Source organism: Phascolarctos cinereus, unplaced genomic scaffold, assembly GCF_003287225.1.
Source record: "Phascolarctos cinereus isolate Bilbo 61053 unplaced genomic scaffold, phaCin_HiC Scaffold_2;HRSCAF=192, whole genome shotgun sequence".
NCBI lineage: Eukaryota > Metazoa > Chordata > Mammalia > Diprotodontia > Phascolarctidae > Phascolarctos > Phascolarctos cinereus.
Genome location: NW_027555625.1, coordinates 51,624,207 through 51,651,972, shown reverse-complemented (window position 1 = coordinate 51,651,972; position 27,766 = coordinate 51,624,207). Strand labels below are relative to the sequence as shown.

Below are 27,766 nucleotides of genomic sequence, written 5' to 3'. Positions count from 1 at the left end.
CTCCTTGACCTCTTCAGCTATCACGGGTTCAATGATCATTTCTAAGAAGATTACCCCCAAATTGTTATCTCTAGACCAAATTTCCCCCTCCTTAATTTTAGACTTGCATTACCAGCTACCAGTTGGATGTCACCTTGATGTCATGTATGCATCTCAAACCCAACATATCTCAAATAGAACTCTTTCTGCCAAACCCATCTCTCCTTGGAGTCATGCATAGCTCTCTTTCCCTCACTCCCAAATCCAATCAGCTGCCATCTTGTTGTGGCAGGAGAAATCTGTCTTCTCTTCACTTTCTTCCCTAATCTGCTGCCCTTCTCACCAGATCTACTGGTCTCTGCCTTCAATCTCTCCCTTCTCCCATTCATTTTTCAGATTTATCTTCAAACACAGCTCTGGTCATGTCACTGCATCCCCACTCACTAATTTTCCATCACTTCTATTCCTCAACTTGGCATCTAGAGCCCTATCCACTCTGGCTTTCCACCTTTCCAATTCCTCCTTAGTTGCACCAGATGGCTGACCTGCTCTTGACACATAGCAACCCGGATCACCTGTCTTTCTACCTTTGCACAAGCCACCCCTCCGGTCTGGAATCCACTCACTCACTGTTTAGGAGCCCTCTCCTACAAGAGGCCTTTTCAGATCTCACTACTCAACACAATTTCCCTCCTGAAATTACCTTTTATATTATTGAAATACATATATTATAATATTATTACTATATTATATTATCATATATTATATACACATATTATTATTATTGGACACACCTTATATTATCGTACATACACACTCCATGCCTCAGAACAATGGAAGTTGCAGACCAGAGGAAGCTAGGGTTTTGTCTTTTTATCACCAAAGCTTAGAACAGAGCTTAGCGCCAGTGAGTGCTTAAAAGTGTTTAACTGTGGAATTCAGGACTTTCTTAAGAGTAATAAGGGAAGAATTATGGGATTTGGAATCAGCCAATCCCCTTATTTAAACAGAAGGGGAAAGGGACAGGGGATGGGGAGGGGAAAGAGGCCAGAGAAGTTAAGAGATTTGCCAAAGACTAAAGTGGGGCACTGAACCCCGTTTCTATGACTGGCACAGCAGAAAAAGGACTGTATCAAAGTCGGGAGAATGGGGTTCTAGTACCAATTCCTTCCACTCAATGGGCTGCAGGTGCCTCCTTGGTAAAAAGAGGGGATTATACTTGTTGGCCTCTAAATCCTATAATTTCAACAGGTCCACAAGCATTTGTTAAGTACCTACTGTGTGCAAGGCTCTGTGCTTAAGCACTGGGGATACAAAGAAAAGGCAAAATGGTCCCTGACCTCAAGGAGCTCGCAGTCTAATGACTAAAGACAACATACAAACAAGATATGGAGGAGACAAGACATAGACAAGAAAACTGATGATGACCTCAGAGGGAAGTGACTGAGAAGGGACTCTGGCAGAGGTGAAATTCTAGCCAAGACTCCGTCCTTCCTTCCCTCCCTCCTCTCTCTCCCCCATCTCTTGCCTTCTTTCTCCCTCCTTTTCTTCCTCCTTCATCCCTCTCTCCCCTCCCCCCAGGGGATATTTGATTTGGCCTAGAAAGAACAAAGTGTGGGGGGGGGGGCGGCGGGAGGGAAGGGCAGGATATTTAAGACTTGGTGCTTGCAGGGACGTCAGAGGCCATCTAGTCCATTTTACAAATTGAGAAACTGAGGTCTGCGGAGGTCCCGCAAATTTTAAAAGATCTCCTAGGTAGAGCGGAGTCTGGATCTGAATCCAGGACCTCCCCAAGGCACCACGCTGCATATTATTTTTGGAGAGAAGGCACATGGAGCAGAATTCTCAGTCGAGAAGATCTGGGTTCAAATTCTGACTGGCTGGGTGACCCACTGCTTCCCGTCTCAGTCTTCCTCCCGCCTGGGCCCGGGTCACTCTGCCCGGACCCTGGACCCCTGACCCCAGACCCGGACTCACGTCGTCCATCAAGAGGAGCACGATGTTGGGGGTTTGGGGGGCGGCCTCCGCCCCTGGTGAAGCCCAGCCGAGAAACAGGCTCGCTCCGAATACCATGACAACCGTCGCCATGGCAACCGCTGACACCGGGGTAACGTTGAGTCCGGCGCGTAGCGGGCCGGGGGCCGAGGAGTCCAGGGGAGGTGCGGGCAGAGGCAGCACAACACGGAGAGGAGCGAGACCGAGGCCGTAGGTGCACGCTTGCGCACATTACAGGGCTCCGGGTCTTTCATAGTCCGCCTGGGCGGGGGCGGGGGCAAGGCTGTAGCCGGGCACGTGACGGGGCCGGGAAGTGAGAGGGAAGTCACGTGACCGGGCTCTCCCCTCCCCTACCAAGATGGCGGTGTGTATTGCAGTGATCGCCAAAGAGGTGAGTGCTGCCGGATGTCGGGGTCTGGGGCCTCTGAGAGCGGCGGCGGCAGCTTGGCCTCTTGCCGAGGCGCTCCTGAGCAGCGAGGCCCTCCCCACGAACGGACGGAGCCGGCCCCCACGAGTGGGCCCCGAGGTCGGCCCCGCCCCGCCCCGCCTCCCCCTCCCTTTGAGTTTCCACGGCCCCGAAGCGCTTCCCGGCCCCGCCCTAGAACCCTCGGGAACTGGCGGGGTGCGGCCCAGGTCCCATGGTCAAGGTCATACGGCTCTCGGGGGCTGGGCCTGGACATGCTGGGGGACCTCCCGGGGGAGGACACTCTCTCCACGTAGGCAGGTGGGTGCCTTCTCTGTCGCGGAACCGAGCCCCGAGGGTTAAAGTCACGACATTCCTAATAGCCGGCCTTGAGGGAGGCGTCCGAGGAGCCTGGCGAGGCAGCTGCTATGATCACTCCCGTTTGACAGATGGGGAAACTGAGGCAGGCGGTGGGCAAGGGACTGGCCAAGGGTCTACAACTAGCCTGTGTCTGGGGGAGGATTTGAACCCAAGTCTTCCTTACTCCTCTGGGAGGATTGAATGTACTTCAGTTCAATTCAGTTTATTAAACGTCTGCTATGTGCCAGGCACAGAGCTAAGCGTTGGGCGTACAAAAAGAGGCAAAAGACTGTCCCTGCCCTCAAGGAGCTTACACTCTAATGGGGAGAAACACAACCTGCAAACAAATATATACAAACAAGCTATCTGCAGGACAAGTAGGAAATAATTAAGGGGGGCAGGAACAGCTTCCAGTAAAAGAAGGTATTTTAGTTGTCGCTGAAAGGAAGCCAGGGAAGTCAGTAATTGGAGCAGAGGAGGCAGAGAGATCCAGGCATGAGGGACAGACAGAGAAAATGCTGAGGAATGGAGGGCCTTGTTCATGTAACAGTCAGGAGGTCAAGGTCATTGGATCCAAGAGCATCCCAGGCAGAAGGTGTGAGAAGACTGCACCCAGCTGCCTGTGTGACTCCTCATTAAAGGGTCGGAGGCAATTCTGCTGCACTGCCTCTCATGTAATAAGTCTGGAACCTAGTAGGTGCTTAATAAATGCTTTAATTAATTGAAAATTTTAGGCCATGGAAGTTTAAATTATAACAGTTATCCCCAAACCTAAAACTCACAGCAGTACTGAACAGTGATAAAATATATAGGATGGGAAGGGACTTTAGGAATCAGTCCAACTGCTCCATGAGTAGTAACTGAGACTTGACCCCAGGCTTCTGATTGCCAAATCAGTGTTCTTTCCACCCTGCTACGATGAGGCAATATAAAGTTATTCCAGCATCCAGGTGGTGCAGTGGGTAGAGCATTGAGTCTGGGGTCAAGAAGATCTGAGTTCAAGGCCTCAGATATTTCCTAGCTGTGTGACCCTGGGCTAGTGACTTAACCGGGAGTATCTCAGTTTCCTTAACTGTAAAATGGGAATAACAACAGCCCGTATGTTCCAGGGTTGTTGTGAAGATCAAATGAAATAATACTTGTAAAAGCCCTTAGCACAGTGCCTGGAGCAAAGTAAGCACTATTTAAATGTTAGCTGTTATTGGTATCATTACTTAATAATTGCATATTCCCTTCCTTTCCAAGACTTTGACTCAGACTCTAGGCAGGACATAAGGAAGTTACAGTCTTGTTTTTGAGGGATGATACATTGGGATGAAATGGTCCGTTGTAGTAGTGTTTAAAATTGCTGATGGAGTAGATTTTTATCCTTTTTTGCAGAATTACCCACTCTACATCCGAAGCATCCCTGCTGAACATGAGCTGAAGTTCCATTACACGGTGCACACGTCTCTTGATGTGGTCGACGAGAAGGTCTCTGCGATGGGAAAGGCCCTCGTCGATCAGAGGGAGCTGTACCTGGGACTCCTGTACCCCACAGAAGACTACAAAGTGTATCTTTTGATGCCCCACAGGGGGTCTTATGAATGAAGGAAGTGGCTGTGTGTACCCACAGATGGAGCTTCATCCTTTGGTCGTAGGAGATTGTTTAGGGCTGGTTGATCTTGGCATGTATTTTGTGCCACTACAATTTGAGAATTAGCCATTATCCAGTTAATTAGGACCACGAAAATAGACAGTCTGCTAATTCAGGCTGCTTTTTCCTCTGTTGGGTAATTCAGAGCTTCTCTGCTTAGGTGGTGTCCTCAGTGCCTTCCTTTTCCTCCCCCTCCCGTATTCAGTCTGTTGAGGAATCAGTTTTATCCCCTAACTTTTTCTCCTAGCTTCTCTTTCATGCACTCACAGCCCCTTCCCTTCATCCTTCCTGAGTCCTCCCCAGATTTCTCCCATTCTATAGTCCATCTTCCACACAACCACTGAAGTGATTTTCCTAAAGTACACCTGTCCCTGACAGGGTCACTTCCCTGCTTGATAAACTCAGGTGACTCACTGTTACCTCTAGGATTAGATATCAGTTTCTTTCTTTGGCATTTACAACTTGGCCCCTTCCTGCCTTTCCAGCCTTATTATACATTACTCCCCTCCTTGTTATGGTCCAACCAGGCGGGTGCAGGGAATTGGCCTGTTTGCTCCCCATGTTATATGACATGCCACGTCCCCTCTCCATACCTTTGCACTGGGGCCCCCCCATTTCTGGAATGTTCCTTCTTACTTTCACCTCTTCTGTTCCCTCACTGCCTTCAAGACTCAGCCAAAGTGCCATCTTCTGCATGAAGCCTTCTCCAGACTAGTCTCCTCCCCCACAATAACCCTGTATCTATTTTGTTTATATCTGTATATGTGCATGTTGCTTCTCCTATTAGAATGTAAACTCCTTAAGCACAAGGACTTTCAATTTTGATTGTTTTATCACCAGTGCCTGAAACATTGGGCACTTAATGTTTGTTGATTGCCTCAAGAAAAAAGCAAGGCTTGCATTCTCCACATAGCTGCAATATAGAGCTAACATTAAACTAATTTATAGAGGACCTAGAGACTGGGACTTCTTCCTGGCCTGGGGCATCTCATTTTATCTGTAAGGAAACCAAGTCCTTTGAGGTGAGGTGAGGTGACTTTTACACGTTCACGTAGGCAGGAAGTGTGGCTGAGACTCAAAGTAAGGTAATTCAGAAGGGCCTCATTGTTCTTTCCACTTCCTGTGTTCTATTGATATTTTTTCTGATGGGAACACCATTTTTGCTAAGGGGTCATCATTTCATCTCTTTGTACGTCATTTTAAATAACCAGTAACTTGGTTCTCATACTGTCTGTATAGTCTGGAGAAAGTCACTTTACTTTTCTTAGTATAGATTTCCTTATGTATAAAGTTAGATGTACTTCCGTTCCTGTCAGCGCTAGATCTGTGACAAGGAGCCCCTATCTTCTGGAGTACAGTGCAGTGTAAAGCACAGTGCCCCACACAGAGGAAGCGTTTAATGAATCCTTGTTGACTGACTGATTTGACTAGAGGCAGAGACAGAACCAGAAGGATTCTTGATTCCTGAAACCATGAGTTTTGTAAATAAGATGCTTGGATCAGGAAACTCATTCTGAAATAGAAGCACATTCCAGTTTTACAGATAGGCGGTGGATTTCTGATAGGTCAGCCCACTAAATTTTAAACCAGTATGAGATTCTTCCTTTGTACATTCAACAACAATTAAAAAATAATTCAGCAAACGTTAGTTAAGCGCCCTGGTGGCCAAGGGATAGGCGGTGGATTTCTGATAGGTCAGCCCACTAAATTTTAAACCAGTATGAGATTCTTCCTTTGTACATTCAACAACAATTAAAAAATAATTCAGCAAACGTTAGTTAAGCGCCCTGGTGGCCAAGGGACTACACCAGGCCCTCAGGAAACTATAAAGATAAATAAGACCTGGTCCCTACCTTCCAAAACCTCAGACTCTGAAAGGGGTGGGGAGATGTTAAGGCCATGTGGATGTTATATTTACCTACCTAGGGGCCCATCCGAGGCGCACAGACTGGACAGGTCTCTGCAGTGCAGTCAGGCCTGTCATGGTGTATTTTACTGCAAGGTTGTCACTTTGTTTTTCCAAAGTGGTTTTGTCACGGAACTGTGAAAGTGTGAACAGATGGACACAGGCTTGCATATTCTTCATGTTGATGCTTTGTTTGTTTCATTTGCAATCACAGCAGTCCCTGTGTTAAAAGCACGTTCCCTAACCAGCTGCACAGATACGGCTACGTGACAAATTCCAAGGTGAAGTTTGTTATGGTGGTAGATTCCTCCAACACGGCACTTCGAGACAACGAGATCCGCAGTGTGAGTGTAGGAAATTTGAAAACAACTTGCTACATCAGTAATTCCCCACCCCCACCTTTTTTTTTTTCCCCATTCTCTTAAAATGCTGAGAAGCCAGAAATCCAGCCGGGTGGTCACTTTGTACATGTTAATTAAAAACCCTGTTGTCTCTTTTTCAGATGTTTCGAAAGCTCCATAATTCCTACACAGATGTCATGTGCAACCCCTTCTATAACCCAGGAGACCGAATTCATTCTAGGTGAGTGGGCTGCTTCCCGTCAGCTTTTTGTGTGCCATTGCTTGACTACAGAGGTTTAGCTATTTGGAGAGTCATTTAGGGATGAGCCGCTTTACTAACACTAACTCAGAAGCTTCCTTTCCTTGGGGGACGCGAGCTTCCCCTGAAGGCCAGCTCTTGATGACGCTGTTCTGTCAAGTAGAAACATACTTTTACCACCATCCCTGGCCACTTCAGTAACCAAGAGCTGTGCAAGTCTTCCTCTTCACTTTATGTTGACTATACAAAGGGAACTGAAGCTCTAGGTTTCTCCTAGATCGCCTTAAAGTTAAAATCAGTGCGGATTCACAGCCCAAGCTCACTTGGTGTTCATTGTCCCTCTAAAATGACTTGGAAGTTGGAGTCATCACTCAGTAAACAGTTCTAGAGAGGCCATTTACCAGCACATTCCTGGACGAGAATCTTGTCAGCCACATGTCACCCAGTGTGAGGTCACCTGGTCTTGGCTGGAGGGAGCCCCTGGGCAAAGTGATTGACTGTCGGGTATCAGAGTTTTCCTTGTCCATGCCTTCAGGCTTCCTCCCATTATTCGTATTTATTCAGAGCGTTAAAATGATCCAGTGAGATGATATTTGAAAAGCCCAGTGACTGGACACCGTAGACGCTTAACAAAGGTTTGTTTTTTGCCCTTGCCTCCTTCCTCTTATTCCCTTTGGAGCCAAACAAAGCAGTCTGATCTTTGTTAAACAAGACAGCCCTTCAGACACTTGAAGAGAACCATGATGTCCTTCCCCTAAGTCTGTTCTTGACTTGTCTTCAAGCAGAACATGTTTGGGGGCTTTGGCCAATTCCCAAGGCATGCTCTGCAGGCCTTTCATCTTTCTGGTCTTCCCTCTTGGTTTGTTTTTCAGCTTATCAGTATCCTTCCTAACACAGGACCCCCACGATCGACCTGAAGGAGAGTCTGGGTGTGGCCAGTTTAGGATGGTGCTATAGAACCTCTCCTTCCTCATCCTAGATGGCAGGCCTCTTTTGATGAGGCTGAGACTACACCAGCTTTTGTGGCTGACACTACACCAGCTCATACCGAATTTGTAATGCACTCAGATCTCTTAGCTGCCTAGCCACGTCTCCCCGTCTTTTGTGTGAAGCTGGTTTATTGCAGATGCACGTCACACAGGCCAGTTCTTTCAGAACCCTGGGATGGACAGTCCATTTGTGCTTAGTGACTTGAACTCAGGATCAGTTTGATGGTCTCTGTCTGTGTCTCTGTCTGTCTCCCTCCTTCTCCCCTTCACTCCCTCCCTCCCTCTTCTCTCTCTTGTCTCTTTCTCCTATCTCTTTCTCTCTCTCCCTCTCTCTTTCTCTCTTCTCTCTGTCTCTTTCTCCTATCTCTCTCTCTCTCCCTCCCCCTCCCTCCCTCTTTCTTCTCTCTTGTCTCTTTCTCCTATCTCTCTCTGCCTCTCTCTCCCTCCCTCTTCCCTTCCTTCCCTCCCTCCCTCTCTCTTCTCTCTTGTCTCTTTCTCTTATCTCTCTCTCTCTGTCCCTCCCTCTCTCTTCTCTCTCTCTTCTCTCTCTCTCTCTCTCTCTCTCTCTCTCTCTCTCTCCTCCCTCCCTCTCCCCTTCCTTCCCTCCCTCCCTCTCTCTTCTCTCTCTCTTTCTCCTCTCTCTCTCTCTTTCTCTCTCTCTCTCTCTCTCTCTCTCTCTCTCTCTCTCCTCTCTCTCTCTCTCTCTCTCCCTCTCCCTCTCCCTCCCTCCCTCTCCCTTCCTTCCTCCCTCCCTCTCCCCTTCCTTCCCTCCCTCCCTCTCTCTCTCTCTCTTCTCTCTCTCTCTCTTTCTCTTTCTCCTCTCTCTCTCTCTCTGTCTCACTCCCTCACTCTCCCCTTCCTTCCCTCCCTCCCTCTCTCTTCTCTCTTGTCTCTTTCTCCTATCTCTCTCTCTCTGTCCCTCCCTCCCTCTCCTCTCTCTCTCTTTCTCCTCTCTCTCTCTCTCTCTCTCTCTCTCTCTCTCCCTCTCTCTCTCTCTCTCTCTCTCTCTCTCTCTCTCTCTCTCTCTCTCTCTCTCCCCTCTCTCCCCTTCCCTCCCTCCCTCCCTCTCTCTTTCTCTCTTATTTCTCTGGGTGTCACTTTCCAGTTTGCCACGTTTGTTCTGTCTTTGCCATTCTGAAGCTCCTCCTACTTGACAGGGAAAACAAGCAGGGTAGGTGATCATAGCATTATTGGTTTGGAGCTAGAAGGGACCCGAGCTCATTGGAGCTTTGCCTTCTCTCTCGTTGGCCCTCATCCTGTTCACTCCGATGATCCATCCTGCTCCTTCTTGGATACTGCTCTTTTGTCAACATGGCTAAAAAAACCGCTCTCTTTGTTGTTAGCATTCCTCATTCTGACCATTAGCGCTCTGGACCCCTCCTCATGGGAGTCAGCCTGTGCTCAGTGTCCTTCCTTTCTTTGCCTTACTCTCGTCTTCTGTACATATTTTCCTTCAGTAGAAGGTGGCTGATGGTTCCCTGTAGGTTCTTTTAAACAGCTCTTTTTTTCCCCTCCACAAAATGTTTTCCTTAGGACTCCAGAGTTAAATTATTGAGAGTTTTCAATCCTTTCTGGGCTGACTTAGGCTATGGAATTTTGGTCCCTAGAATCTACCCCTCTTTCAGTAAACTCTTTGAGACAGGGCACATGTCAGGCTGTGCTTAGGGCCACTGCCCTTCTGGGTTGTGGAGGTGAAGGTGGAGCTAGTTCTCCCTTGGTTTCCTACTTTTAAAATTATTTTTAAGGTAAGTCAGGAAATTATTAGCTCTGTGAGGTGAGTTCCATCGCTGGCTAGGAGCCTGTCTTCACTGTCATTTAAGCCCCCATCCAGACATGCCACTGAGGCACAATGTGACTTCTGGCCATAGCACCAGATAGACCGGCTCCTGCCAGCTTTGCTGCAGAGGCTTTTGTGGATTCCTTATATCAGACTTCTCTGGGACCTATAGAGCGTATTTCCCTAGCATCTTCTACTCCACACTGATGCCACTTGAATTTGTAGACAAGCCTTGTCTCTTTGGTCCTGGGTGCATTCTAGGTTTCAAGTTTACTCAAGCAGGTAGTCTTCTTCTGGACTCCATTTGCTCCAGTGCTTTCCAGGGCTGAGACTTCTCTGAGCCTCAGTTTCCTCATCTGTAAAGTGGGGTCAACTTAGGATCGAATGAGGTACACGAAGGCTTTCACAAGTTCTGACGTCATGTAGCTTGTTTGGTGTTGTGAGAAAAAATCAGCGATGTTCTGCCAACTTCAGAATTTTCCAGGTCACCGTCATGACCCTCACTGCAAGCTTTTCTGTCTCTTCATTGCTCTGTTTCTTTGTTGCAGGGCCTTTGATAACATGGTGACTTCCATGATGGTACAGGTTTGTTGAGAGAGAGTTTACAGTTACTTCTGAAAAGTGCCATTTTGTACAGAACTGTATCATGCAGATGTGTGTACATATTGCCTCCTCCCATGTATAACATGAAAGCCGCTCTCTTTGGATGTCCAAAAACTCTTGTGTAAAGTGAAAGATGTATATAGCTTATTTCAATAAAAAGTTGAATCAGTTGAAGCTCCGGTGTTTCTTCCCATACACCCCAAGGTCCACGGTTTCCAAGGACAAGGCCTCTCCTTGCTCTGTGCTTCCCAGTATAGTCAGTGTTAATATTTTGTGTTCACATGCTTTCAGGATTATAGGAAAGAAGGGAACAAGGAAGGAAGGACTTCCTGATCATTGAGGATATTGTCTAAAGGCAGTCATTCCGAATCCAAATATTAAAATGTGCCCAAAGTGGCAGGACCCCTCAATCCCAGCCCTACTTGCTTCTCCTTTAGTCTAGAGCATATTACTACAGAGGAGGGAATGAGAGATTAGGCTCCTTACTCAGTGGAAGTTACAAATGGGCTCGTTCAGAGAAAAAAGCTTCCTAACAATCTGAGCTCTCCCCAAATGGAATGAGCCACCTTAAGAAGAAGTGAGTGCCCACGCTCTTGTTGGTGGGCTTCAAACAAAGGCCGGAGGATGGCTACTAGGTATGTTGGAGAGAAGAGCCTTGTTCAGGTCTGGATTGGATGAATGTGGTCTTCGTGTTTGCTCCCACTTTAGGAATTCTGTGATTTGGGGACTTTTCCCCAGGTTCTGAGGATTTAAGAAATCTCTTTGTAGCTAATGTTAACGTACTAGGTGCGCTAAGAGGTTTCTTTGATTTTTAACACAGTAGCATTTTCCTTATTCCAGGTTAACAGGGCTTTGGTCCCACAGCCTGGGTTCTCCATCTACAGCAGGGGCTCTTAACCTAGGGTCCCCAGACCCTTGGTCTGTGGATAGATTTCAGGAGGTCTGGGCACTTAGATGGGAAAAGAAAATGACTTCACTAGAAATATCTTCACTAAACAATTGAAATTTAGCATTTCCTTCCATTAAGAATGAAAAAAAAAAGATGCTGAAAAGGGGTCCGTAGCCTTTCCCAGACTGCCAGAGGGGTCTGTCACACGAGAAAGGTCAAGAACCCCTGGTCTAGAGTATAATTTTTTCAGCTCATTTTGTTAGAATGAGGGATCCCTTCGGGGCTCCCTTGTTTTAGTCGTCATCTTTATACCTTTAGCCGAAGACCTTACATTTCATTTCTGTCACCATAGGAATCCCTCTGGCTTCAAAGGGTTTTGTTTATTTCTTTAAAAGTAAACTCTTCAGTCTAGTGGATCAGTCAAGGTTAAACCTCCTAGCCTCAGAGGGGCTTCTGCTAGGTATTGCCTACAACTGCCATATGATCCTGCAAAACCCCTGGGGCCCGAGTTGCTGGTGGGGAGGTTGTTAGCACTGATCAATCCCACAGTGATTACTCCAATTGATTTCCTTCCCTGCTTTAGTAGTGGGAAGTTCAGGAAGAGAGAAATGGCAGTTGGCCTTTCACCAGCCACCATTATCCATTCACAGTGTTAATGACCCACCCCCAGCAATTAGATATACCTCTAATGTTTGGAGTTTATTGGTCAGAGAAAAAAAGTCCTTCAGACATCCAAAGCAGTTAGAGATTCTTGAACTACCAGACTCCTGTAAACTTGGGAGCAGTGATAGGGACTCAGATGTACTGACCAGGGGCATGGTTCCCTGGAAATCATTAAAAATGTAGAAAGAAGCTCTGGAGCCTCCTGCCTTAGGCCAAATGTAAGGCCTGGTCAGAGCTAGGCCCTTCCTGCTAAAGCTAGGTCTCAAGTCTTAAGGGCAGAAGAGCATCCTGGCCTTCCAGGATGATTACACATTACTCCCTTCACCTGTTTTGTGTTCTCTGTGGAGAGTCTTGGGGCTATTGAAGAGGTCTCCCTTCAAGGTGCTTTTTCTGATTTCCGAGCTGTTAGTATATTATTCATCCTCATCTCTGTGCCCCTTCCCTCATTAGTTTTGTATGTGCTTGGATGGTATCCCCTCCAGTAGAGTGTAAGCTCCTTGAGTACAGGAACCATCTCATTTTTGTATTTCTATGCATAGTGATTGGTACGTAGTAGTGCTGTGATAAATAGTTGTTGGTTATCCAGTTCTTACTGCTTCTTTCTCTTACAATGGAAGCCTGTAGAAGAGAGGAAAACCCAAGTCACTGGGGTCCCCAGGTTTGCCCAGGAGACACTCCCCCCCCAAAAAAAAAACCCAACTACCACCCAGAAGTGTGATAAAACCAGAGTGGATAGCACTGGGGAAGTGGGGAAAGACAGACCCACCATCACAAACACGCTCTTGTAGCCAAAACTTTTGTTCCTCAAATCCCCCCAGAACGTCTAGTAAGACTCTTTTTGGTACATATTTGGGAATGGAAGCTGAGAGAACTGAATAGAAGAGAATATGGCAGCAAACTCCTTTGTAGGGCTTATGTTAGGAGATAAGACCAGGGTAGATGTAAGCAAGAGCAGTTATTCATTCTATTTACGGCATGGTAGAGCCAAGATAGGGCAGCTAGGTGGCGCCATAGTGCACAGAGCACTGGGCCTGGAGTCAGGAAGACATAATCCCCGAGTTCAAATCTGACCTCAGTCACTTCCTTGCTGGGTGACCCTGGGCAAGTCACTGAACGCTGTTTGCCTCAGTTTCCTCATCTGTCAAAGGAAATGGCAAACCACTCCAGGATCTCTGACAAGAAAACCCCAAATGGGGTCACAAAGAGTTGGACACAACTGAACAATAACAAGAATCAGGAATGCTGGCCTTGGAAGTCAGAGGACCTGAGTTCAAATTCTTCCTCTGCCACTTACCACCTGTATGACCCTGGGCAAGCCTCAGTTTCCTTATCTGTAAAAATGAGGGGGTTGGACCAGGAAAGAAGCATTTATTAAGTACCTACTATGTGCCAGGCACCATGCTAAGCCTTTTACAACTATCTCCTTTGGTCCTCACAATAACAACCCCATTATTATCCTTATTTTACAGTTGAGGAAACTGAGGCAGGTGGAGGTCAAGTGAGTCACCCAGAATCATACAGCTAGTGACTGAGGGCACATTTGAACTCCGGTCATCTTCACTCTATTGCACCCTCTAGCTGCCCCTTAGCAGAACCTGCCAGATAGGTTTATCCACATGCTTCCAATCCTAAATCTATGAGCCTGATTCTTAAGTCAGTGTTAGAATAGAGTTTTCTCATTTTTTGCCAGACCTTTAGAATCTTATGGGAAGTTTGTCAGTCTACTTCCTGTCAATGAAATATTAAGTGCCTAAACCAAACAGTTTCTACCCTTAAGAAGCTTATAGCCTAGCCAGGGGAGACTTCTTTAGATACCAGTAATTCTTTTTTGGTAGGGGAGAGAGAGAAAGGGCAGTGAGGAAAAGCATTGAAGGAGGGAGGAATCATTTAACAAGCTTTAGGGGAATGGGAATGCCTCATTTAAAAGTATCACTTGAAGGGCAGCTAGGTGGTACAGTGGATGGAGCACTGGCCTTGGAGTCAGGAGGACCCGAGTTCAGACACTTGACACGTACTAGCTGTGTGACCCTAGGCAAGTCACTTAACCCCATTGCCTAGCCAAAAAAACCCCCCCAAAAACTATCACTTGAGCTGAGCCTGGAAGGAAAGATAGATCATGGAAGGTTTGTTTAGGCACCTAGGGCCTCTCACAGTGCAGAAAGCTCTGGACCTGAAGTCAGGAAGACCAAGTTCAAATCTGCCTCCAGATACTAGCTGTGTGACCCTGAGAAAATCATTTAGCCTCTGTTTGCCTCAGTTTCCTCAACTGTAAAATGGAAATAATAATATCACCTATCGCCCAGGGTTGTTGAAAGGATCATATGTAATAATGCCAGTAAAGTGCGGTACCTGAAAGAATTGGGAAATTGAGGAGATGCTTGTCAATTGGGGAATAGCTGAACAAGTTGTGGTATAGGATTGTGATGGAATATTACTGTGCTGTAAAATGATGAGGGGAATGGTTTCAGAAAAACCTGGGAAGACTTACATGAACTGATACAAAGTGAAGTCAACAGAACCAGGAGAATGTTGTACACAGTAACAGCAGTATTGTAACCACAGTAATAGCAACATTGTAACAATGACCAGCTGTGAAAGATTTAGCTACTCTGACCAACATGGTGATCTAAGACAGTTGCAAAGGACTCATGATGAAAAATGCTATACACTTCTAGAGAGAAAACTGATGAACTCTGAGTGCAGATCGGAGCATACTTTTCTCACTTTGTTTCTTGCTTTTTATTTTTTTTGCAACATGGCTAATATGGGAAAATTTTTGATATGTATCAAAACATGTATTATTGATATATTGCTTGCTTCTCAATGGGTGAGGGAGGGGAGGGAGGAAATTTGGAATTCAGCATTTTAAAAACTGAATGTTAAAAATATATATGTAATTGGGAAATATTTAACAAAATAAAAATATATTTTAAAAACAAAGTACAGTGCAAATGCTAGCAATCCTTGTAATTACTCCCATCTTGTGTGTATATATGACACAGTCACCTGTAATTGATCAAGGAGTAGGTAGATCTTGACACTGCATTGGGCAGGGAGCCAAGAAGAGGTTTTTCCATCCATGGACCAGTGCCCTCTTCCCGACATCATTTACAAGGGAGCACTTGTTCTTACCTGTAGGAGTCCTCTGCTTTGATCGCACCCCGAAGATCACTATTAAAAGGTTGTCCCAAGCAAATGGAGACAATCCAGAGGTACCTTGTGATCATTAATAAGGAGCAGGCAGCCACAGCTTTGTAGGAAATGGGGTATTGAAACCAAAGCAGGAACTACTCTCATATCTCGTTCCCACTAAGGAAAGAAACAAGTATTTATTAAACATCTACTCTGGGCCAGATACGAGTACTTTACAAACTCTGTAATCTAGCTGCAGGGAAAACCCTTCAGTCCAGAGCCAGGAAGACCCTGTCATCTTTCTCAGATAAGATGGTCTCTAGGACAGGATAAATGAAAGAGAAGGGGTCTTGTAGGCTTGATCAAAGGAGGACATTTGTAATAACATGAACCACAAAGCACTATACATATATTTTTTTTTCTTGAAAGGATCTGTTATTTTGTTGGTGTAGGTATACCACCCTCCACCTATCCAAATTGCAACCCCTCCATATTCTATGCCACTCCCCGCCCCTCCATGTTTCAGAAGTATCCATGGCTGAGAATTTCACCGCCAAGCAGACAGCTTTTCTGGGGATGGATGAGCGCTCCTCCCTTTAGGGCAGCACGGGCCTAGTAGAGGGTCACACCATCACCGGACTTAGCTGCCAAGCCCTTTGATGTTGATTAGAACCTACCAGAGATTCCATTCTGAGGCAGACAGAGCCTTTTTGAGTGCTAGTGCCAAGACTAGAAAGCACTGGAAGAAAACATTAGCAGGGAAGTGATGAAAGAGCAATTCTTTTTTATGTGTTTTTAATTAATTTGTTTTGCTTTATCAACAATCACTTCCATAACCTTTTGAGTTTTAACTTTTTCTCCCCCTCCCCAAGATGGCGCACAATCTAATATAAGCTATACATATACATTCCTGTTAAACATATTTTCACATTGGTGATGCTGTAAGAATTAGAACCAATAGAAGGAACCACCAGAAAGAGGAAACAAAACACAACAGAAGAAAAAAAAGAGCAGATAGTATGCTTCGATCCGCATTCCAACTCCATAGTTCTTTCTCTGGGTGTGGACAGCATTTTCCATCATGAGACCTTTGGAGAGGTCTTAGATCCTTGCATTGCTGAGAAGGGCTAAGTCTATCAATATTAGTCATCGCACAACGTGGCTGTTACTGTGTACAACGTTCTCCTGGTTCTGCTCGCTTCACTCAGCATGCAGGTCTTTCCAGGTTTTTCTGAAGTCTGCCTACTCATCATTTCTTATAGCACAATAGCATTCCATTACATTCATATACCACTTGTTCAGCCATTCCCCAGTTGATAGGCATTCCTTCAATTTCCAGTTCTTTGCCACCACAAAGAGAGCTGCTATAAATATTTTTGTACATGTGGGTCCTTTTCCCATTTGTATGATCTCTTTGAGATAACAGCCGTAGAAAGAGCAATTCTTAATAAAAGCTGTTATTAAATTAGCAGAAACCAGTGCTTCTGGGAAGGCCACCTGCAGACACCAGTGTATTTCTAAGTGGGCAGATCAACCAGCAAGCATCCATTAAAGTGCCTACTCTGTGCCTGGCCCCATGCTAGACATAGGAGAAGAGAACACTCTAAACAGAGGGAAACAAAGCTTGATTAGGCATGTAATAAAAAAAAATTTAATAAGCTAAGTAGTAAATAAATTAACAAAACATTCAGCTAGTAATATATTCAAGAATTTCACTCAAATTCAAATTTTAGTTGTTCATTAAAGCCAGAATCAGCCTTCTCTGAACTCAGGCAGGTACCACCTGCCAGCTTGTAGACAAAGAAGTGAAAACCCACATGTCCAAAAAAAGTCAACCCTATTCCCATCCTCAGATGCATGGCTGGTGAACAGAAGATACTTGACATCTGCCATGTTCCTTAAAAGAGTCGACATTTTCCATCGTAATGAAAGGAGCTCTTGCCTCTTTAAGTGTTTGCATTTACAGTAGGAAGAGGAACCACAGCTAGTTGATGGGTGAATAAAAAGAAAACATCCATGCTTTTTAAAAAATATTTCAAATTTAATTATTTATATTATTAAGAAAACATTCTGTACATTTGTTTCTGTTAAAAATCATTAACTTGAACCATAAGCCATGCTAGGTTAAAGCTTCATCCTGTCCCTTCCTCCCCCACTGCCCCCACCCTGCACTGATGATCACCCCGTGTACAATCGCAAACTAAAGTCATGGTGCTATCAAAATGGAAAAGGGTCAGGGTGAGGTTGGCCAGAGGCCTGAAAGCCAGATACCTTGATTTAGTATCGTAATGCTTCAAGGCTTTGGCTGAAAATGTCCTGCCAGCCTTGGTCCAAGAGGCCAAAAGACCAGAGGTCTAAGACCAGACTAGCTCTAAGAGCCCTGGCCATCAGGGAGTCCACATGCCTCCATGATAACATGGACTGATCTGTCTCTAGACAGAGGGGGAAACAAAAAAGGAAAGAGCTTCACATGCCCCCAACCTGAGGCCTCTTATAGGTCTGTAATTTAGCCACAGGGTTTTGCCTGACAGGCTGGCCATGTGTTTTGGTTGCACTGTACTCTGGACCAGCTTTATTCTATGCCACCCCCACCCCCACTGAATCCCAGCTGAGCACACTGGTTATGTAGTTAAGATGGTCCCAGATCTCAGTCATCCTGTTTTCTTCATAGCTCAGATCACTGGTCCGACGCTTTAGTATGGCTCAAACCACTGGGAGAATCTTCCATGCCCCCTATGAGAGAAAAATGGATCAGAAGTTGCATATTGTCAGAGTGGGCAAAGCCTTAAAAACAAGTAGATACATTGGACTGGGCTGTTATTGACATGACCCGCTCATCAGTGGGTTACTCTATCACCATCTACCTCTCTGGGGGTGCTCTGCATAGCTTTGTAGGAATCAGTATCATCTTGCCTGATGGAAATTACTGGGTAGTTTGGGACTCCTTTACCTCCTGCCATATCTGAAAAGTATGATCAATCCTTCAGGAAATGAACCCGGCCAGCATTTTGTCACATTGCCATGACAAAGTCAATGACAGTGACTTCAAAGGAAAGACAATTCTTGACTCAGGGACTAATTAGATATTCTCCTTCCCTAGAATTAGCAACTAAAATCTCTTGGCTTTCTCCCCTAGCTCAGCCCTTTCCATCCTATCCCAGATCTTGCTGGGCTTTGAGGGTGGCTAGAATTGTCCAGTCTGTTCCAAAGAGGGGTTTTCTTGCTCTTCTCCACTACTTGCTCTTCTCCACCACTGTAGGTGGTACTGGTTGAGAATGAAAAAATAGATGCTATTGGGATTTTGATCTGGGCTGCCCCTCACCCTGTCTGAGACTCCCAAGGTGCCCCTTACCTGTGACTTCTCCACCTTGGCCTTGATCGCTCCCCAATATAAAGACCATACCGATGGGGAGGGCCTCCTCTGCCAGAATGTCGAGCCCGCAGGCCCCCTCGGTCTGTAGTGCTGATCCCAGGAAGATTGGTCCTTTTGGGCAGAACCTGAAATAGAAAGTAGATTCCCCACAACACCCCACCCCTTAAGAGGTTATTGGGAAGAGGATGAAGTTGGGGGGAAAAAAGTCTGAGATGTCCTAACTGGAAACTACCCAAAGCTTTGCTTGTGAGATCTGGCTAGGTTCAAGTTTGGGCTGGCTCTGTTAATTACTTTGCAGGATCTGAGGACTACCACAAAGCCTCACCTTCTTCTAAACTTTTCCCCTTCTATGGATGGTCTGTCACTAGCATCTGTTCGGGTTAGGACAATCTCCAGAAGACCCAGTAAAATGAACACATTTTTACCAGGAGGGTCTACTCCATGAATTTCTCAGTTATTTTCAGTCATGTCCAACTCTTCATTGACCCCATTAGGGTTTTCTGGGCAAAGATACTGGAGTGGTTTGCTGTTTCCTTCTCCAGCTTATTTTACAGATGAGGAAACTGAGGCAAACAGGATTAAGTGACTTGCTCAGGGTCACACAGCTAGGAAATATCTGAGACCACATTCGAACTCAGGCCTTCCTGATTCCAAATCCAGCACTCTCTCCACTGTGCCACCTAGCTGCCCCATTCCATGAATACATATCTTAAATACTGCAGATATACAAGACCCCAGGATCCAAAGATGATAACAACAAAAAAAATTCCTGCCCTCAAGGAGCTTACATTCTATTGGGGGCAAGTGAGAAATGGAACCTTTATATAGATAAGTATAAAAGAAGATAATGTAAGGAGAGACAAGCCATTGGCTAATTCAGCGAGGGTAGATAATTTATGGGCAGCAGCTCGTATGAATGTCTAGAGGAATGATGTATTAAACTTAAGGAACAGATAGCTGTACTGTTTGACTAAGATGCAGAACACACAAAGGAGTGTACTGTGCAGTTGGGCTCCGGTCTCACTGGGAAGAATTTTCAATGTCAAATTAAGGAGTCTCTATTTTATTCTAGAGGCAGTGCAGACCTTCTAAGGATTTCTGGTCAAAGCTGTGCCTTAGGCAGTTTTTGGCAGGTGAGGAGGAGGGAGAAAAGAGAGACTGGAAGGAGAAAGAACAATGAGAAAGCTATTCTGATCATCCAAGGAAGAGGTAATAAGGGCTTGAACTGTGAGGGTGACCGTGTGAATGAGAGAAGGGAATAGATCTAAGAGATGGTTAACAGCTGGACTTGGCAACTGATCTGATGTGGGGGAAGCAAGGACAATTCAAGAAGTAACCAACCTGGGGGATATGGAGGATGGTAATGGCTTTCGTGGAAATAGAAAAGTTTAGAGAGGGGTTGGATTTAGGCAAAAAGATAGAATTCCTGAGGCAGGTAGGTGGCACCATAGTGGATAGAGTGCTGGGCTTGCAATCAGGAAGACTCATCTTCCTGAGTTCAAATCCCACCTCTGACACAATAGCCGTATGACCCTGGTTAAGTCACTTCACTCTGTTTGCCTCAGTTTCCTCATCTATCAAATGAGCCAGAGAAGGAAATGGCAAACCGCTGCAGTATCTTAGCCAAGAAAACCCCAAGTGGGGTCACACAAAGAGTTGGACATGACTGAAACTAAACAACAACATAGAATTCTTTTTAACGATGAATAACTGCCTTTTCTCTAAAGAAACATCCCAGCTGCTCTTCCGGATTTCTCATTTATTTCAGTGGTTGCCACCATTTTCCTAGCACTTCAGAATGGAAACTTCGGTTACCTTTGGATATAGGGAACAAGAGAAAGAGAAGTATTCTATTGATGCTACTTCCCCAAGGGTCTCCTATCTGAACCCTTCCCTTCACAAGTCTAGTCTTTGTGCTCCTATCCCTTCAATCCATCATCACTGGGCTATGTAACAGTGAGAGGCTTACTAAACATCTGTTGATTTACATGGTGTTTTCTACCCATCCATCTTCTAACTGCTGGCCTCTGATAAACTCACCCTGATTATGCGGCCTCTAAAGGTGGTTTCATCCAGATCCATAGCAGTCTTCACTGAATCCTCATAGGCAAATTCAATGTAGGCATAGCTAAGGAGCAGGACAGGTCACGGGCAGGGTTAGGGCCAAAGCTCCCGAGAAGGGGCAGAAGATGAAGATGACACAATTCTTGCTTGTGGCCAAGATAGTCATACAACAGTGACTCAGAGGGGAGAATTAACATCTAGGCATCTAACCAATCATAGGATCTTGCAAGGTTGGGATTAACCCCAACCCAATCCAACACTCTCCCTCCTCCCCTTCCCCACGAGCCCTAGCACTGACCCCTTGGGGTGTCCAGAGTACTTGTCACAGAGGATGGTGACCCTGTTGATTTCACCACAGCAGTTGAAGAGGGACTCCAGTTCCTCAGCCGTGCTACTGTAATCCACCTGGAAATACTGGCCCATCAGAGCTCAGCTCGTGTGTGTGTGTGTGTGTGTGTGTGTGTGTGTGTGTGTGTGTGTGTGTGTGTGTGTGTGTGTGTGTTTACACCCAGATTGTGACAAACATGCAGGATAGGCATTTGTAGCAAAAAAAAAAAAGTTTACCTTCTTCCTCCAAGTGTTTTCTCAAACCTTTCCTCTCCCTCTCCCCAAAGAATGCTCCAGAGACTAGAACCAGAGCTCAGACTGACCTGATGGTGGTCAGCATGGATGCACTGGCCACAAAGACCAATAGTAGTACCCCAACCCATCAGTCACCATGAAGGAGACTACGTAGCCTTCATTCCTTCTGCAGCAGGACCTCCCTCATAGGCTCTAGCATCATGACCTAATGCCCTTCTGACCATCAAGGGCCCCATCATCAGACAAGTAGTAGTAGTAAGACATCCCAGACACTTTTATCTAATTGGTTCATGCTGGGCCAAGATGGTCAAAATTAAAGGCAGGCGGTGTGGCTGTCTATAAAGAGGGTTTGTCTTCTCTACCCTCTCACCTCATCTTGGGGTTCACCTGACCAATAGTCCCTCACCCTCAGTGCCCTTTCCAACTACTTACATTGCCTACGTAGACAGATCTGTGATCAGCCTGTAACTTCTCAATGGGTGTCCCTTGGAAGGGTATACCTAGAATGAGAAATTATTTGCAGGAGGAACTCAAGATAGGTGGGAGTACCACTGTGCAGTTCAGGGGGAAGAAGGGCTGAACACTTCAGAGCCAAGAATCCATGGGGTTAGAGGTTATGTCTCCCAGATACTTCCTTGGCTACCCTGATTTCTGGAACCTTGCAGACAAATGGATGCCCCTTCCCATTCCAGGCTCTCTTTTCCTGCTTCTTTCTCACCCTCCCCAAAGCCTATGTGCACCAGCAGAGTGTGGAGAAAGTGCAAGGGCCAGCTTCCTACCGTTCCCTGGGGTCAGAAGATGAGTGGCCTTATTGTCACACAGGGCTGGAGATAGTAATGGGCTGGAAGCTTCTGTTGCAACCTCCCTCTCCTGCTGCTGTTCTGTCTCTTCCATACCTTTGAGCTCCTGTCTCTCATGGGCCTCCTCTATTTTCTGTAGCCTGGTTTTGATGTCTTCTAGCTCCCGCCCATCTCCTTGGGGCACTTGGGTGGAAACACCTGCCTCCTGTTGAAGTCAGGCTCCTTCAGAGACCAGTTTCCTTTGAACTCCAGTGGATGGGGGAGGGGAATGGAACCCAGGGGAAGATACCAGTGGCCTATTCTCTGGCCTCATCATCACTGCCACCCCCTCAATCACTTGCTGTCACTCTAGGACTCCCTTCTAAACTTCTAAAGATCCTCCTAGCTTCTTTGAGAGGACTGTATGATCTATTGCTATGGAATCTTTCTTTGCCTTCCTTTCCTTCCCCCGGAGATAAGTCAGTGCCTACACTGAATTTGCCTATGAGGATTCAGCAGAGATTGCCATGGAGCTGGAGGTCCACCCTCAAGGACTGCATAATCAAAACAAGTTTGTAAAGGATGGATAGGAATCCCAGACTCCTAGGAACATGAGTCCATACAGAGGCTTTTAGGGTGTTGGGTTCCTCCCTGCCCTCATTTTTCAGAGGAAGAAACTACAGGAGTACTTTCTTGCCTTCAGCAAGTCAATGGACCTGAACTCCAATGCTCTTTCTGCTTCCTGAACTTCCTTTAAACTGATTTCATATCTCACCTTCTACAGGAGGCATTTCAGGGTCTCTCCAGCTGCCTTCCCTCTGAGGGCACCTTCCCTTTACTCTGAACATATGTTGTATATTCCTAGACCCCCATTGGAATGGAAGCTCTTTGAGGGCAAGGCACCCCTAGTTTTAATGCTTGCCTGGCCCCTAGAAAGTAAGCTCTTGTTAAACGCTTCTGGAATGAATGATGCCACCTTGAGCAGGGGGTGGGAAGAAGGGGATTTTACTTACTAAGTCAGGCCCCAGGGTCTCCTCCAGTTTTCCTCTGTCCAGGAGAGAGAGCAGAGCACACTCTTCTTCCTTGTCTTCCTCCTCTGCTGGGCACATCTTCAGCACCTTCTCTGCAGCACCTTGTCCCTCACCCCCCCAGCCTAGCCCTTCAGGGTCTGAGAGAGCATTCTGGAGCCAGTCCTTGGAAGGAGGAGAGAAGAGGTTGCTGCCACCGCCAATGGAGAACCACATGGGCAAGCCCCTTGACTCTAGCTCTCACCGTGCTGGGACTAGCTCAATTTCCCCGGGCCTGAGGTCAGCTGCACCCAGGACCCAGGGATTTTAAGCCCTCCCCCCATTCCAGATGTTTCCAGTTAAGCTCTTTAAAGGGCTCTGGGCCAGAAATCCAGACTGACCAGGTCATCATCCGCAGAGATCCGGATCTCAGTAGTTAAAGCTCAAAGGCCTGGCTGGCCTTTCTCCTTAGGATGGCCACGTGTTCTCCTCTCCCCAGCCCTTTCTGAAAGCAGGGCAAGGTCTCACATCTGGCCTCTCCTTCTTTAATCTGGTCCGTGAAAGAAGAGTGTCAAGCTAGACACCGGACACACCCTAGACTCCAGGGCCTCTTTCAGATCTAATAAATGCTATGATTTATTATTTTACCCACCCTTCAAGGCCCCCTCTTCCATGACAGACATTGATTGCAGCTATCCCTCATCCTTCCACCCCTGCAATGCTCACCATATTTAGAATCTATCGCACATAATTTAACACTTGATTACATTCTGGTTTGAGTTGTTCAGATCTTATCTCTTGTGCTGGATTTTTTTTAGGCTGTTGGCTCCTTGGGGGAAAGGATCATCTGATTTATCTTTTTTTTTCTTTTAACTAATTTTTTTTCAATTACCAAGCATTCATTTTTTGTCCTTCTCATATCCTGCCCCATCCCCACCCCCAAGAAAAACAAAACCCTTGTGACAAATGAGCATAGTCAGGCAAAACAAAACTTCCCATTGACCGTGTCCAAAAATTGTGGGTCTCATTCTGCAACCTGAATCCATCACCTTCCTGTGAGAAGCCGGGTAGCATTAGTCTTTTGGAAATCATGGCTGGGCATTGTATTGGATAATCAGAGTTCCTAAGTCCTTCAAAATTGTTCATTTTTACAATGTTGCTATTATAGTATAAATTGTTCTCCTGTTTTTACTCACTTCACTGATGCAGACATCAGTCCATACAAGTCTTCCCAGGTTTCACCAACACTGTCCCTTTCATCATTTCTTACAACACCAATAGTATTCTATAGAATACTATACACACACACACACACTATATATGTGTGTGTGTGCGTGTGTGTGTGTGTGTGTATGTGTGTGTATATATATATATATATATATATATATATATGCCATAACTTGTTCAGCCATTCTCCAATTGATTGGGTATTCCCTTGGTTTCCAATTCTTTGCCACCATGAAAAAGGCCACCATAAATATTTTCTTACATATAGGTCCTTCTCTTTTTTTTATTTTCTTAACAGTGCTATTGTTTGGTCCAAGGATATGCTTAGTTTAGAATCTTTCTTCTCTTCATATCTCCTTAAGTTCCTAGTACCAGACATCTACTTCTAGATGCTTAATCATCATTTACTGAATTGAATGCCAGAAGAATTTGCATTAATCTTATTTCCTGACTAAAGTGTAATCATTTGGAAGGCAGGAACTACACCCCATGTAACTATATCTTCCTCAGCTCAGCAAAGGTCAGATCTTCACTCAATGAAGATCTTATTGTTTGTCTTTCATTCTGACATCAGAAGGGTGATGTCTTGACTTGCAAGTAAGTTAATTAGATTTAAGTGAGCTGTGCAAAGTTGTCAGCCTAACTCTCTCCTTCAGAGTCATCAGAGTCAAGACATAGGTCAGGATGCCTAGTGATGGCCCAGTATGGACTATTTGATTGATGGAGTCTGGGTTTTGATGGCTCCTTAGAAGAGGAAAATTTCATCAACGGAGGGAAGCGGGGAAGGGAGAGCAGCCTGAAAGCTTACATTCTCAGGTTCTCCAGTCTGCTGCCATGAAGGAATAAGCCATTGGAACCAGTAGCATCTTGCTGCTTGAATGGACCTTGGAAGGCAGTCAATTCAATTCAGCAAAACATTTATTAGGCCTTCACCAAATATAAGACTCTTGGGCTAAGGGCTAGGGATACAAAGATGGAAAGGTCATCATCTCACCTCTCATAGAGTTTACAGTCTTAGAGATGTGTAAAAAATAACTAACAATGCATAAGCACATAGGAGAGTTCAAACAGAGACATCTAGGAACAAAGGTTCTTAACCTTTTTGGTGTCATGGAACCCTCTGGCAGATTGGTGAAGATTATGGACCCCCTTTTCAAAATCATATTTTTAAATGATGTTTTAAAAATATGATTCTGAAAAAGCTAAGTGGCATAGTAGATAGAACACTGGGCCTGGAGTTAGGAAGACCTGAGTTCAAATCTAGCTTCAGACACTCACTAGCTGTGTGATCCTGGGCAAGTCACTTAACCTCTGTTTGCCTCAGTTTCTTCATGTGTAAAATGGATAATAATAGCACCTACTTCCCAGGGTTGTTGTGAGGATCCAATGAGATAATAATTGTAAAGCACTTAGCATGTGCCAGGCATGTAGTAAGTGCTATATAAATGTTAGCTATCATCATCATCATCATCATCATATTGAAGGAAGGGCAGTTAGGTGGTAAAGTGAATAGAGCACTGAGCCTGAAGTCAGGAAGACTCATCTTCCTGAGTTCAAATATGGCTTCAGATACCTACTAGCTATATGACCTCAGGCAAGTCATTTAACCCCATTTGCCTCAGTTCCTCATCTGTAAAATGAGCAGGAGAAGGAAATGGCAAACCACTCCAGTATCTTTGCTAAGAAAACCCCAAAATAGGGTCACAGAGAGTCAGACACAACTTAACAACAACAAAAAGCATTTCTATGGTATTTTAAGATTTATAGAATGTTTTGCATATGTAATTGAAGGAAATGCTGAATTTCAGTTAGAGACCAGTGAAAACACTAATAATGAGGTTTTTTTCCCCATCCAAGTTCATTGATCCCCTGAAATCTATCCATGAACTCTCATAACCCCCAGGTTTTTTAAGAACCCCCCTGGTTTAGAGATTCATGAAGGAAGAGGAGAGAGAAAATCATTTCTAATTAGGAGGGTTTGGGGGAAGCTTCATTAAGGAAGTAGTTAGAAGTAGCCAGGAATAATGAATAAAATACTTTGTCTCAATTTCTTTAAGTGCAAAATAGGGAGAATGTTAGTACCACCTCACAGGGCTTCTGTTGGGGATCAGAAAAGTTAACAATCCTTAGCTATATATTTAAGTGGCACTTGAGCCTCTCGGGCCTGAAGGAAGGAAAGCATTTCTTTTTTTTGGGTGGAGAACACTAAAGTTATTTGGGATAGTCTGTTCAGATGAAAATATATGAGGATAGAGGTGGAGTCAAGATGGAGGAACTAGGATAATGGAGCAGTAAGAAGCAGGATAGCCAAGCTCCTCTTCACAAAACTCCTCAAAACAGACCTAGAAAATGCAACAGACCGAGGCTTGATGGGAAAATCCAGAAAAGGTGACAGTGAGTCATTTGTCCAGGCCAAGTCAGCATAGGGAGACAGTCAGGAAGGTCTGCAGATGCTGGGGACTGGATCAGGCCAGGAGCACACTGTTTGTAGAGCATGCTAGCATCACCCAGGGAGAGGCTGTCAGGGCAAGAAGAAGTCTCAGAGCCAGAGTATTGTGAAGAGGGTAGATGCCATCTAGAAGCTTTGTTGTCCCACTACCCAGTTCTGGCTTACATCCAAAAGGGGACCTGCATCTCCTGAGGGGGGTATTCCCAGGTAGGGAAGCCCTGGGTGGTACACCTGTGTACCTGGAAAGGAGGAAGTTCGGAAACAAGTACTGGCAGTGTGGCTCAGACCCCAGGAGCAGAGTAGGGTATCAGCTCCAGCATCTAACCCAGTCTATAGAGGAATTATGAAGAATTATGAACCTGCACCAAAGGAGAGCCTACAATTCTGCCACTCTGAAAAAAGCAGCACATCTCAGCTGGCTGATAGGGACCAAGTCCAGCAGCATCTACCCTTGGCCAAACCCAAACCTAGGTCAGGAACATGCAGAGCTTAGACCAGGGGAGCAGCAAGCAAACTTTGCCCTGGGTCAGACCACTAGGGTAGCACTAAAAGCTTGCAAGTCTCCAGCCTGTCTCTGAAATCCTGGAATAACACAATTCTCAATACGCTAGGAAAGCAGCAACAGTATCAACACAGACCTTCCCTTCAGAAGTATGGCAGATCCCAGCCCTAATATCAAATCTGAAGTCAGGAAGTAGGCTGGAAGAATGAGCAAACAGAAAATCCCACTGGGCAGAGACGCTGAAGACACAAACCCAAAAGAAGAGAATGATCCAAAAAACATCTACAAACAATACCTCAGAGAAAAACACAGCTTGAGCACAAACTCAACTAGAATTCCTGGAAAAGATGAAGCAAGAATTAAAAAGAGATAAAAAAAAATTTTATAAGTGGGATGAGAGTGCTTGAGGAAGAATTTGGAAAAGAAATGAACACTATGGAAGAATGAATTGGAAAAGGAATTAACAACTTGGCACAAGAGGTACAAAACATTGTGCAAGCAACAAAATCCCTGAAAATTAGAGTAGACCAAATGGAAACCAATGGTTCCATGAGGCAACACAAAATATTAAAATAATGTTTAAAGTTTGAAAAAATAGAAGAAAATGTGAAATATCTCATAGCAAAAACAAAACCAACGCCCCCCTCCCCCCCAAAAGAAAAGAAAACCAAACCCTGTCCTGAAAAGCAGATTGAAGGGAAAACATTTAAGAATCTTCAAATCTGAACACCACAACAAAAAAATGATGGCTAGACATTATATTTCAAGAAACCCTAAAAATCTTAAATCTTAAAATGAAAACTGTCTGCATCTTTTAGAACCAGAAGGAAAAATGAAAATAGAAAAAAAAA

At 45.3% G+C, this 27,766-nt stretch overlaps 3 protein-coding genes across 8 annotated transcripts in view; 1 reads left to right on the top strand and 2 right to left on the bottom strand.

Annotated features, from left to right (window-relative positions):
• GALNS (galactosamine (N-acetyl)-6-sulfatase) overlaps window positions 1–2,271 on the bottom strand; it is a 71,990-nt gene extending 69,719 nt beyond the window's left edge. For 2 of the 6 annotated variants that reach the window (XR_002325073.2, XM_078149380.1), the window contains exon 1: window positions 1,957–2,271. Coding sequence is in view for 5 of the 6 variants with exons in the window: in XM_078149380.1 (XP_078005506.1) it covers window positions 1,957–2,067 (111 nt within the window). In the remaining variant the exon portion in view is untranslated. The remainder of the gene's footprint in view (window positions 1–1,956) is intronic. The other 4 variants (XM_020989152.2, XM_020989151.2, XM_020989150.2 and 1 more) reach the window with 3 other exon arrangements.
• Window positions 2,265–10,422, top strand: TRAPPC2L (trafficking protein particle complex subunit 2L). The gene is made up of 5 exons (XM_020989156.2): window positions 2,265–2,365; window positions 4,118–4,290; window positions 6,536–6,623; window positions 6,782–6,861; window positions 10,194–10,422. The coding sequence occupies exons 1-5, from the start codon at window positions 2,333–2,335 to the stop codon at window positions 10,237–10,239; spliced, it is 420 nt and encodes a 139-aa protein (XP_020844815.1). The 5' UTR covers window positions 2,265–2,332; the 3' UTR covers window positions 10,240–10,422.
• A 6,592-nt stretch (window positions 10,423–17,014) lies between these two features.
• Window positions 17,015–25,517, bottom strand: PABPN1L (PABPN1 like, cytoplasmic). The gene is made up of 6 exons (XM_078149382.1): window positions 22,744–25,517; window positions 21,731–21,956; window positions 21,384–21,451; window positions 20,668–20,774; window positions 20,346–20,433; window positions 17,015–18,430 (listed from the first exon to the last, which is right to left on the bottom strand). The coding sequence occupies exons 1-6, from the start codon at window positions 22,972–22,974 to the stop codon at window positions 18,281–18,283; spliced, it is 870 nt and encodes a 289-aa protein (XP_078005508.1). The 5' UTR covers window positions 22,975–25,517; the 3' UTR covers window positions 17,015–18,280.
• Between the last annotated feature and the right edge of the window lie 2,249 nt (window positions 25,518–27,766).

What these genes read in the sequence shown, in the direction of transcription:
- TRAPPC2L (XM_020989156.2), top strand. Translation starts at nt 2,333, where the DNA reads ATGGCGGTGTGTATTGCAGTGATCGCCAAAGAG. An exon ending in CCCACAGAAGACTACAAAGT is followed by an intron (nt 4,291 to 6,535) that starts GTATCTTTTGAT and finishes CCAGCTGCACAG; the next exon opens with ATACGGCTACGTGACAAATT. An exon ending in GGAGACCGAATTCATTCTAG is followed by an intron (nt 6,862 to 10,193) that starts GTGAGTGGGCTG and finishes TCTTTGTTGCAG; the next exon opens with GGCCTTTGATAACATGGTGA.
- PABPN1L (XM_078149382.1), bottom strand. Translation starts at nt 22,974, where the DNA reads ATGTGGTTCTCCATTGGCGGTGGCAGCAACCTCTTCTCTCCTCCTTCC. An exon ending in TCTTCTGACCCCAGGGAACG is followed by an intron (nt 21,452 to 21,730) that starts GTAGGAAGCTGG and finishes TTCTCATTCTAG; the next exon opens with GTATACCCTTCCAAGGGACA. An exon ending in TACTCTGGACACCCCAAGGG is followed by an intron (nt 20,434 to 20,667) that starts GTCAGTGCTAGG and finishes CCTGCTCCTTAG; the next exon opens with CTATGCCTACATTGAATTTG.